The sequence below is a fragment of the Anolis carolinensis genome, chromosome 1, assembly GCF_035594765.1.
Source record: "Anolis carolinensis isolate JA03-04 chromosome 1, rAnoCar3.1.pri, whole genome shotgun sequence".
Taxonomy (NCBI): Eukaryota; Metazoa; Chordata; class Lepidosauria; order Squamata; family Dactyloidae; genus Anolis; species Anolis carolinensis.
Window position 1 is genome coordinate 59,060,199 of NC_085841.1, and position 11,575 is coordinate 59,071,773.

Here is an 11,575-nt window from a genome sequence, read left to right on the forward strand (position 1 = left end):
GCGTTCTGGGTGTAGGTGAACTACAACTCCTCTATATTCCCCTGTAGGAGTGACAGAGCTCTGACTTGATGCAGGGTGAACTACAACTTCCACCATGTGGAGTCAATCACTAAACTCCTCCAGTTAAGTTTAGTTGCAGCTCAGTTCTGCTCTGTTTGTTATGCAGAGAGATTGGAAAGGAAAGGGCAGTGGGCGGGGCCATGCAAATTCCACAGCAATGGAGAACCCTGGGATGCCTGCCTGTGGTGGAAGAAAAAGCAAAATCTAGGATGAAATGGTCCCCAAACAAAAGCATTCCTTGGATGGTGGGCTGTAGTGTTTGGGAAGGACATTGGTAGGGGCTGGGCTGCATGTTGATGGTGCTCGCTGTAACCGCAATGTCAGTGCAAAGAGGTGACTTGCTGGATTCTTAACCCTGGGAACTATAGTCTGTTTGTGGAGGCTGGAGGCTGTCTGTGTGACATACGGGTTTTCGCTTTTATTATGGATTTAGATTTAGATTAGATTTAGATTTAGATTGAGATTAGATTAGAGCTGCCTTGGACACCAATGGACACAGTCTCTGCCTGCTACATTTGACATTCTCAGACACCCATGCAAAGGGGGCAACCTTTGAAATTGATATTATTTGGAGTTTAATATCAGAGCATTAATAGCTGCCTTAGACACAGTGGCATTTTGGGTGCATAGGGTTACTGTCTGCTGTTACTGCCTTCTCTGTCAGAGAAGAACACAAACATAAGTTGTTACAGTCTGACCAAAGTTGTGTTAAGAATTAGACACAAAGTACCTCTACAAGAGCTTTCTTGGCTATTGCAGCAGCCTGATGAGAGATGTATTTCATCTCTGCAAGTTGCCGCCGGTTCTTGCTCAGGACTCCTGTAGTTAGCTCCTGTAGCATCGGAAGAAACTGGTCCTCTTTCACCAATGGGGTCAGGCCATCCATGCAGATTTCACACTTGTTGGTGCTCCTGCAAACAAGTATCTGGTGGCCCTTCTGGATTTTGTATATATTGAGCAGCCTGCTAGCCTTCTGAGCACCATACCGGTCCATATACATGGCATAGGCAAAGCTCCGGTTAAACCCACTGAATATTATCATGAGGCAAAATTCATAGAGCTTTCCCACACTTTGGAAAAGAGGAATTAGTTTTATCCTCATATCTATCCTGTGGGATTTCCCTATGTAAGCCTCTGTACCAGATGGAGCTGGACCTCCAAACAAACCTGGTAGAGGGCTACTGTTCTTTCTCTTGCCATCATGGGTGACTTCAACTACCCTGATATCTGCTGGAAAACAAACTCGGCCAAGAGCACAAAGTCCAACAAATTCCTCTCTTGCCTTGCAGACAATTTTATGGTCCAGAAGGTAAAAGAGGCAACAAAGGGGATCAGCAACTCTTGATCTAATCTTAACAAATGTGGATGACCTGATCAATACAGTAGAAGTCGTCGGATCCTTAGGGGCAAGTGACCATGTGCTCCTGCAGTTTGCCATACAAAGGAAGGCTGAAACTAAGACAAGTCAAACACGCATTCTGGACTTTAAGAGAGCTGACTTCCAAAAAATGAAGGAAATACTGAGCGGCATTCCATGGACGCCAATTAAAAGAAAAGGGAGTTAAGGATGGATAGGAGTTTTTTAAAAGTGAAATACTCAAGGCGCTAATGCAAACAGTGCCAACAAAGAAAAAAAATATGACAAGTGCAAAGAAGCCAGAATGGATGTCCAAAGAACTTCTAGCCGGGTTAAGGCTCAAAAGAGACATGCACAAGAAGTGGAAAAGGGGAGAAATCACCAAAGAAGAATTCAAACGTATAGCCAACTCCTGTAGGGAAAATGTTCGGAAGGCTAAAGCGCAAAATGAGCTCAGGTTTGCCAAGGACATTAAAAACAACAAAAAAGGCTTTTTTTGCTTACGTTGGTAGAAAAAGGAAGAACAAGGAGGTGATAGGGCCTCTGCAAGGAGAAGATGGGGGGATGGTGACAGGGGACAGGGAAAAGGCAGAACTGCTTAATGCCTTCTTTGCCTTGGTCTTCTCACAAAAAGAAAGCCATCTTCAACCTCAGCAACATGAAATGGACGGAGGATTCAGGGAAATCAAACCCCAAATAGGGAGACAAGTTGTCCAGGAACACCTGGCCACTCTAAACGAATTCAAGTCCCCAGGGCCAGATCAGCTACATCCAAGAGTATTGAAGGAACTAGCTGAGGTTATTTCACAACCACTGACAATTATCTTTGAGAGTTCTTGGAAAACAGGAGAAGTCCCATAAGATTGGAGGAGGGCAAATGTGGTCCCTATCTTCAAGAAGGGAAAAAAGAACGACCCAAACAATTACCGTCCAGTCAGCCTCACATCGATACCAGGCAAGATTCTGGAAAAGATAATTAAGGAAGTGGTCTGCAAACACTTAGAAACAAATGCAGACATTGCTAATAGTCAACATGGATTTACCAAAAACAAGTCATGCCAGACTAATCTGATCTCTTTTTTCGATAGAGTTACGAGTTGGGTCGATACAGGGAATGCCGTGGATGTAGCGTACCTAGATTTCAGTAAGGCCTTCGACAAAGTCCCTCATGACCTTCTGGCAAACAAACTAGTAAAATGTGGGCTAGACAAAACTACGGTTAGGTGGATCTGTAATTGGCTAAGCAAACAAACCCAAAGGGTGCTCACCAATGCGTTGTCTTCATCTTGGAAAGAAGTCACAAGTGGAGTGCCGCAGGGTTCTGTCCTGGGCCCGGTTCTGTTCAACATCTTTATTAACGACTTAGACGAAGGGTTAGAAGGCACAATCATCAAGTTTGCAGATGACACCAAACTGGGAGGGATAGCCAACACTCCAGAAGACAGGAGCAGAATTCAAAATGATCTTGACAGACTAGAGAGATGGGCCGAAACTAACAAAATGAAGTTCAACAGGGATAAATGCAAGATACTCCATTTCGGCAGAAAAAATGGAATGCAAAGATGCAGAATGGGGGATGCCTGGCTAGACAGCAGTACATGTGAAAAAGATCTTGGAGTCCTTGTGGATAACAAGGGAAACATGAGCCAGCAATGTGATGTGGCTGCTAAGAAAGCCAATGGGATTTTGGCCTGCATCAATAGGGGTATAGCGTCTAGATCCAGGGAAGTCTTGCTCCCCCTCTATTCTGCCTTGGTCAGACCACACCTGGAATACTGTGTCCAATTCTGGGCACCACAGTTGAAGGGAGATGTTGACAAGCTGGAATGCATCCAGAGGAGGGCAACTAAAATGATCAAGGGTCTGGAGAACAAGCCCTATGAGGAGAGGCTTAAAGAACTGGGCATATTTTATTTATTTATTTATTTATTACATGCATTTATACCTCGCCCTTCTCCCCAAGGGGACTCAGAGCGGCTTACATTCTGCCACGAGGGCCAGCAACAAATATACTATGAAACAAAACAATTAAAACATGATAAAAACATGATAAAAACGTGATAAAAAGTATATAAAAATTAAAATGCTGCAAGGCAGCGATATTGCACCATCCTCAGTCATTCACTACTGCTACAATTACAGATTTGCGACCCAATTACATCAGCCAGTGAGCTTATTTGCTGAATGCCTGGGCACAGAGCCAAGTCTTTAGTTTTCTTCTAAATCCCAGGAGGGAAGGGGTTTGCCGGATATCGCTGGGGAGGGAGTTCCACAGCCGGGGAGCCACCACTGAGAAGGCCCTGTCCCTCGTCCCCACCAGCCGCGCCTGCGAGGCAGGTGGGATCAAGAGCAGGGCCTCCCTGGAAGATCTTAAGGTTCTAACGGGCTCATAGGAGGAGATACGTTCGGATAGATAGGCAGGACCAGAACCGTTTAGGGCTTTGTAGGTCAAAACCAGCACTTTGAATTGGGCTCGGTAGCATATCGGCAGCCAGTGGAGCTGGCTTAGCAGGGGGGTTGTACGCTCCCTGTAGGCCGCTCCCGTTATTAACCTGGCTGCCACCCACTGCACCAGCTGGAGCTTCCGGGCCGTCTTCAAAGGCAGCCCCACGTAGAGTGCATTGCAGTAATCCAGCCGGGATGTGACCAGAGCGTGGACCACCGTGGCCAAGTCAGACCTCCCAAGGAACGGGCGCAGCTGGCGCACGAGGCAGAGTTGTGCGAAGGCTCTCCCGGCCACCACTGAAACCTGAGGCTCCAGGCTCAGCGATGAGTCCAGGATCACCCCCAGACTGCGAACCTGTGTCTTTAGGGGGAGTGCGACCCCGTCCAACACAGGCTGTAACCCTATTCCCTGTTCGGCCCTTTGACTGACCAGGAGGACCTCCGTCTTGTCTGGATTCAGTTTCAATTTATTGGCCCCCATCCAGTCCGACACAGCGGCCAGACACCGGTTCAGGACCTGGACAGCCTCCTTAGTGACAGGTGGGAAGGAGTGACAGAGCTGGACATCATCTGCGTACAGATGTCACCGGACCCCGAAACTCCGGATGATCTCTCCCAGCGGCTTCATGTAGATGTTAAACAACATGGAGGACAATATCGACCCCTGCGGGACCCCACAGGACAATGGCTGTGGAGCCGAGCAGGTGTCCCCCAGTGACACCATCTGGGATCGTCCCTCCAGGAAGGACCGGAGCCACTGCAGAACAGTGCCTCCAATGCCCAACCCGGCGAGTCATCCCAGAAGGATGCTGTGGTCAACGGTATCGAAGGCCGCTGAGAGGTCCAGCAGAACCAGCAAGGACACACTCCCCTTGTCCAGTTCCCGGCGTAGATCATCGACTAAGGCGACCAAGGCAGTCTCGGTACCATGCCCCGGCCTGAAGCCAGACTGTGCCGGATCTAGAATATCAGCATCTACCAAGAATGCCTGGAGTTGCGCTGCCACCACCCGTTCCACGACCTTGCCCAAAAAGGGGAGATTGGAAATCGGCCGATAGTTATCCAATTGAGTGGGGTCCAGTGATGGCTTTTTCAACAGCGGTTTTATCACAGCCAATTTGAAGCTCGCTGGAACAATGCCGTCTCTAAGGGAGGCATTCACCACCACCTTCACCCACTCGGCCAATCCCCCTCTGGCTTCTCTCACCAGCCAGGATGGGCAGGGGTCTAGGATGCAGGTAGTGGCTCTCGCCTCTCCAAGCACCTTGTCCGCATCCTCGAGCTCAATTAATTGAAAAGAATCCATCAAAATAGGACAAGAAGGTGCTCGTGTTACATCCCCGGAGACTGCCGTTAATATGGCGTCGAAGCCAGAGCGGATCAGAGCGACTTTATCCGCGAAGAACCGAGCAAATGCTTCACAGCGAGCTGCCGAGCTGTCAGGGATCCCATCTTGAGTGGTGGGATTTAACAAACCTCTGACAACTCGAAACAGCTCCGCTGGACGGTTCTTCGCGGACGCAATATTAGCTGCAAAGAAGGCATTCTTTGCAGCATTTATTGCAGCAGCATACGCCTTCAGAAAGAGGTGCAGCCGTGTTCGGTCTGATTCGTTCCACTTCGAGCGCCACATGCGCTCTAGACCCCTCTTCTTTCGCTTCATCGCTGCCAACTCCTCAGTGAACCAAGGAGATGGTTGAGCTCCACTACTCGAGAGGGGGCGTTCTGGAGCGATCATGTCAATTGCCCTGGTTAACTCCCTATTCCAGAGAGAAACCAAGGCATCGGCAGAATTGCCAGCCGAAGTGGCGGGAAACTCCCCAAGAGCCGTCAGGAATCCATCAGGATCCATAAGCCTCCTGGGGCGGACCATTTTAGTAGGTCCTCCACCCCTGCTGAGGTTGGGGGGCGCAGCCAGTCTAAACGTGAGCAGGTGATGGTCGGTCCATGGCAAGGGAGCGATGGTCAGCTCCTCCACACTTCCATCATCTTCCCATCCCTGACCGAAAACCAAGTCCAAAGTATGTCCTGCACTGTGTGTGGGACCAGATACCACTTGGGACAGCCCCATGGCTGCCATGGTGGCCATGAAGTCCTGAGCCGCTCCTGAAAGGGTGGCCTCCGCATGGACATTGAAGTCACCCAGCATCAAAAGGTGCTGGGACTCCAACGCCAGGCCCGAGACCACCCCCGCTAGCTCAGGCAGGGAGACTTTAGTGCAGCGGGGTGGACGGTACACTAACAGAATCCCTAACCTGTCCCGGTCACCCACTCTCAGGTAGAGACATTCGAACGAGGTTGACAGTGGGATAGGGCACCTGGTCAGGGGGATGGACTCCTTATAGACCACTGCGACCCCGCCTCCCCGTCCTCCAGATCTTGGCTGGTGCTGCACGGAGTACCCGGGAGGACAGAGCTGGGTGAGATTAACCCCCCCTGCTTTGTCCAACCAGGTCTCCGTTATGCACGCCAGGTCTGCTTTTTCATCCAGGATCAAATCCTGGATAATAGCCGATTTTCCGTTGATAGACCTGGCGTTCAGCAGCACCACCCTTAATCCAGAGGATCCGCCGACTTGGGCATCCAACTTTATCACATCAGGAGACTGTTTTAATTCTACCAAAAATCTCGCTTTAGGCCGAATTAGTTCCCTAGTCTGAATTTGTTTTGGTCTCCCTTTCCTGTATCTCCCCCGCCCCAGAATTACTTCAATGGGGGCTCCTTGGCTGGGCAACTCCCCCCCATCAGTCTGAACACCCTCCCTTCTAACCGACATCCGACTTAGGCTGGTCACCATAGCACTGGCTTCCTGTAGCAAGGTAGCCTTCCTCCACCTACACGACTAGAATAACATAAATTTTAAAAGGGATAGGAGGAAAACAAAAATGGAAAAAAGCCAAGTGGCAACAGCACCAAATAGTCTAATAAGGGACAGTTTTTTAGTCAAGAACAACAGTCTCCATAAACAAAGTCAACAAGAGTTTCCAATGGAGAACATCTGGTCAGACGAGGGTTTTCCAAATAGATCTTGTGGGTGGGAAAGGTGATAGCTCCAGTGGAAGCCGTCTCCTGGTCCGGCGGGGTGGCCACCAAAGGCAGCGGCTGCCCAGTTCAGTGAAGCCTTCGATGGAAAGGAGGATGGTAAAGGAGGCCACCCAGTTCGACAAAAAAGTGACTTTAAATCGCTGAGAGAGCCGCAGGCCTCCTCTTCCACCCTCTTCCTTCCCTCCTTAAAGCAGCAGCAGGAGCAGGGCTGAGGATGGGGCTGCAAACTCACTTCTTGTATGCTGGCAAGCAGCAGATGGAACAACAAGAAGCGTCCAGCAGATGTTATAAGGCCTCCTCTTCCACCCTCTTCCTTCCCTCCTTAAAGCAGCAGCAGGAGCAAGGCTGAGGATGGGGCTGCAAACTCACTTCTTGTATGCTGGCAAGCAGCATACAAGAAGAGAAGGCTGCAGAAGAGAAGGCTAAGAGGAGACATGATAGCCATGTACAAATATGTGAGGGGAAGTCATAGGGAGGAGGGAGCAAGCTTGTTTTCTGCTGCCCTGCAGACTAGGACGCAGAACAATGGCTTCAAACTACAGGAAAGGAGATTCCACCTGAGCATCAGGAAGAACTTCCTGACTGTGAGAGCTGTTCGGCAGTGGAACTCTCTCCCCCAGACTGTGGTGGAGGCTCCTTCTTTGGAGGCTTTTAAGCAGAGGCTGGGGTGCTTTGAATGCAATTTCCTGCTTTTTGGCAGGGGGTTGGACTGGATGGCCCATGAGGACTCTTCCAACTCTACTATTCTATGATTCTATGATTGCTCTGCACCAACTGGATTCCAGTTTCTTTCACCCAAGACAGAAGGGCAGCTTTGTTATCCTGATGTAATTGTTCATTCCACATTTCAGAAGCCACCTCCTAATTCTTCTTCCACCTCTACAACGCAGCAACCATGACACCCTGCTCCTGCCAGCAGCATGCACCTCACCTTTGCAGCCATGCCTTTCTACCTGGGAAGCATGTTGATTAGTTTAGAGGCTGGATGGCCATCTGTCAGGAGAGTTTTGATGGTGCTCTTCTGCCTGGAAGAAGGGGGGTTGGACTAGATGTCCTTTGGTGATCCCCTCCAACTCTAGAATTCTATGAAAATGTAGAATTGATTAATATTGGTTTCTTCTGTTGGTTAATATGAGAGATATTCAATGAGATAGCTGTTGTGGCTTTTTAAAAAAAAGCATTTTGTCAAAATTTTAAAAACATTCTCTAACATCAATAGATATATGAAGATTTCTGAACATTGCACAAAATGATCCCCTGTTATCTTGTGTTGTTGTATAGAAAATTCAATGAGATAGCTTTTGTAATTTTTTTAAATGATGTTTATAAATACTTTGAAAATTCCACAAAGATCCGTGGATAAGTGAAATGTTTTCAAATTTGGTGGGCTAACAGTGGTAAACATGTACTACCACTGTAGCAAGTTTCATCCCAATAGTTGTAAAAATGAGAGCAAAAAAAGCCCCTAAGGATTCACCAGGTGCTCAATTACTTTAACAAAATAGCAACGAAATTTTCACTAACGATACTTTAGAAACACTTTACAAACAAAATGCCAGCACTCCCCGCTTTGCAATGACTTTTGAAACTTTTTATCAATTACTCATGCCTATTAAATGCACAATATTGTCAATTCTTGTTTATATTGCTGTACTTTAGGGGGAAAATACCACCTTGAAACTTCTTTTAGGAGGCTTCTTTTCTCCATTTTGCAGAATGTTAAAATTAAAAGGCTGATTGATTTCCCATATTTGAAACTTTTTTAATTTAAAAATTCTCTGTAGCAATTCCATAGGTTGGAACCATAGCAGTTCAAGTTAGTGTCAAAAGGAAATTCCATGTGAGGCAAATTCCAGCCTGCCAGTTCCAAAGCATCTGTTATCAAGTTATCAAAAGTAAGTAATAGCGGACCTCAGGCACCACACAAATGGTGTGACATTAAAGTGATCTATTGAGTTTTAAAACTATTGCTGCAATGCATGTCATTTCAGAGCAAATTTAGCCATTAGAGAACAAAAGAAATAAGAGCAGCAGCTATTTGCAAACTATATGATATATGATGCGTTTGAACCTTTCAGAGCAAAATATGTAGTATCCATCTGTCACAGAATCTCCAAATTACAATCACTAGATGCTATGGGCTAGCAGTCTGGTGGTAAAGCTGAACATCCTCAAAAGTATGACAAGGAAATAAGAGTCTTCCTGTTAGTTTCTGCTGGCTGTATATCAATCAAAGGTGGCAGTTGCTCTAAGGAACCTATAAAGACAGACTACAAGAGGCAGTCTTTTGTCCAACTCTGTATTCCAGAAACATTTATTCTTTTCTTCAGTAAAAAGTTTAGAAAGTTATTTTTGAGAAGATTGGCCATGGTGACATGCTGAAGCCATCCATAACTAAACAGTGGTAGGATGAGACCTTAGCAGGATATATTTTTCAGATACCTGAATGTTTCCCAGATGTCACAGAAACAGTTGATTAAATCTATCACACAGCAGAAACATTTATCATGTCATTATTGTTTGATATCACTTTCCAGAAATCCCAGATCTACAATAAACATCTAACTCAATAAGCTTATTATTTTTCTCTGTGTGTCTATCCTCCCCTCTTGCAATCCCCCTCTTCCTCTATTTCTCCAAATACAACTTGAACTTCTTTACACATAGTTAAGCTGAATGATATTGTCGTACAATGTCTGCGACAGAAATAACAAGTGAGACCACAGCAGCATAAACACTTGCAATGTTTTGGAATTAAGGCATTTTATCCCCCTTTCCACAGGTACTGTGTTCTGCTGCATTTCTTCCTTATCCATAGCTATGAGTGACTCCATTGTGACATTTGTATTGTTTCAGGGCAAGCGGTATTTTCCCAGTAAGTTTATATTCACTCTAAAATTTAATTACCCATATTGACTTGGGTCTAGTGTGCCACTGAATGTAATGTGCACCTCAGTTTTGAGTTGCACATTACAAAAAAGGATTTGCTAAAGAAGGAAGGAGAAGCAGTGCCCTTCTGCTAGTGGAGCCTGATGCATTCACCAGCCTTGACTTGAATGAAGTTGATACCATTTCCCCTTCCTTTAGTAAACCCTAAAGCAGGGCCGGTCCAACATGGCACGCCAATTACGCCTCCGAGTTGGGCACACGTCGACGGGGGGCGCTCTTGGGCAAAACATGTGCCTTGGCAGCTCTCTTTGCGCCCCGTACCCTCCATGCCTTTTTCCAGCTGATTTTGACATTTTTGTCCCTGAGTGGGATTCGAACTCGCAGCCTCCTGGTTCTGAGTCTGGTGCTCTTTCTGGGAGCCACCGACTGCGCTGTAACAATAGCAATCCGGAACTTATAGTTATTCGCTCTTTGTAATCATTCATCTTTTCCCTTTATCTTCTAAGAATAAGAATAATAAAACTTTATTTATTTATTTATTATTACGATATAATACTGATAATAATGCAATTTAATAATTTTAATTATATGTTATATATTAAATGTAATATTACTAATAATATTACAATGTAATGATTTAGTACAATATAGTAATTTAATACTATTATTTTACTATGCTAATAATATAATGTATTGTATGTGAATGTAATTTGTAAGCTGCTCTGAGTCCCCTTTGGGGTGAGAAGGGCAGTATATAAATGTAGTAAATAAATAAATCGAGCTGTCAAGCCTTGCCTTCTCTGGCAAAACATTTCCAACTGATTTTGACATTTTTGTCCCTGAGCGGGATTCGAACTCGCAGCCTCCTGGTTCTGAGTCTGGTGCTCTTTCTGGGAGCCACCGACTGCCCTGTAACAATAGCAATCCGGAACTTATAGTTATTCGCTCTTTGTAATCATTTATCTTTTCCCTTTATCTTCTAAGAATAAGAATAATAAAACTTTATTTATTTATTTATTATTTTAATAAATATTTTAATTATATGTTATATATTAAATGTTATATATTAAATTGCTCTTTTGCAATCAGTTCATCTTTTCCCTCTATCGGGGCCATCCTGGCCCCGCGCCTTCCCAAACTTGGGGACATTCCTTCTTTCATCCCTCTCTTTAGAGTCCCCCAGGATTTATGTGCCAAGGAGTCTGGCTTGCTAGGGTACTTTGGGAAACTACATCTCTCATGTATATAAAATTGCCCTAAAAGCTCAGTGTTTCTGTTTATGTGTTCCTACTTGCCCATGTGTTATGTTGCCTCATTATGTTTCTGAGACCCCATCCCCTTCCCTTTGGCGGGAAACGGTGTTTCTGACCCCAAAGAAGTCCTGCATCCCACATAATCATATAGCCTGTGGGGACGAAATCAAGCTGGGAATTTCCTCATCATGTATAATTATGTGAGAGGCAGTCATAGGGAGGAGGGAGCAAGCTTGTTATCTTCTGCCTTGGAGACTAGAATGTGGAAGAATGGCTTCAAACAAATAACCCACATTACCTGCTTTGAACTGGGATATATGGCAGTAAGGACTCAGACAATCCAGTTCAAAGCAGGTAATGTGGGTTATCCTACCTTGATATCCTGGGTTATAGAGCTGTGTGGAAGGGCCCAAATTCTTTCTCCTTCTCTGCCAAATAATGCTGGAAAGTGTCCAGAGGAGGGCCACATCTATGGCAGGCATCCTCAGAGGTTGTGAGGTCTGTTGGAAACTAAGCAAGTGGGGTT

At 45.9% G+C, this 11,575-nt stretch overlaps 1 protein-coding gene across 1 annotated transcript; it reads right to left on the reverse strand.

The window, feature by feature from the left end:
- Window positions 1-775: 775 nt before the first annotated feature.
- On the reverse strand, window positions 776-10,801 carry LOC134299294 (dead end protein homolog 1-like). The gene is made up of 2 exons (XM_062981689.1): window positions 7,683-10,801; window positions 776-1,280 (listed from the first exon to the last, which is right to left on the reverse strand). Exons 1-2 carry the CDS (start codon window positions 7,751-7,753, stop codon window positions 776-778), a joined length of 576 nt encoding a protein of 191 aa, XP_062837759.1. The 5' UTR covers window positions 7,754-10,801.
- Window positions 10,802-11,575: the final 774 nt, after the last annotated feature.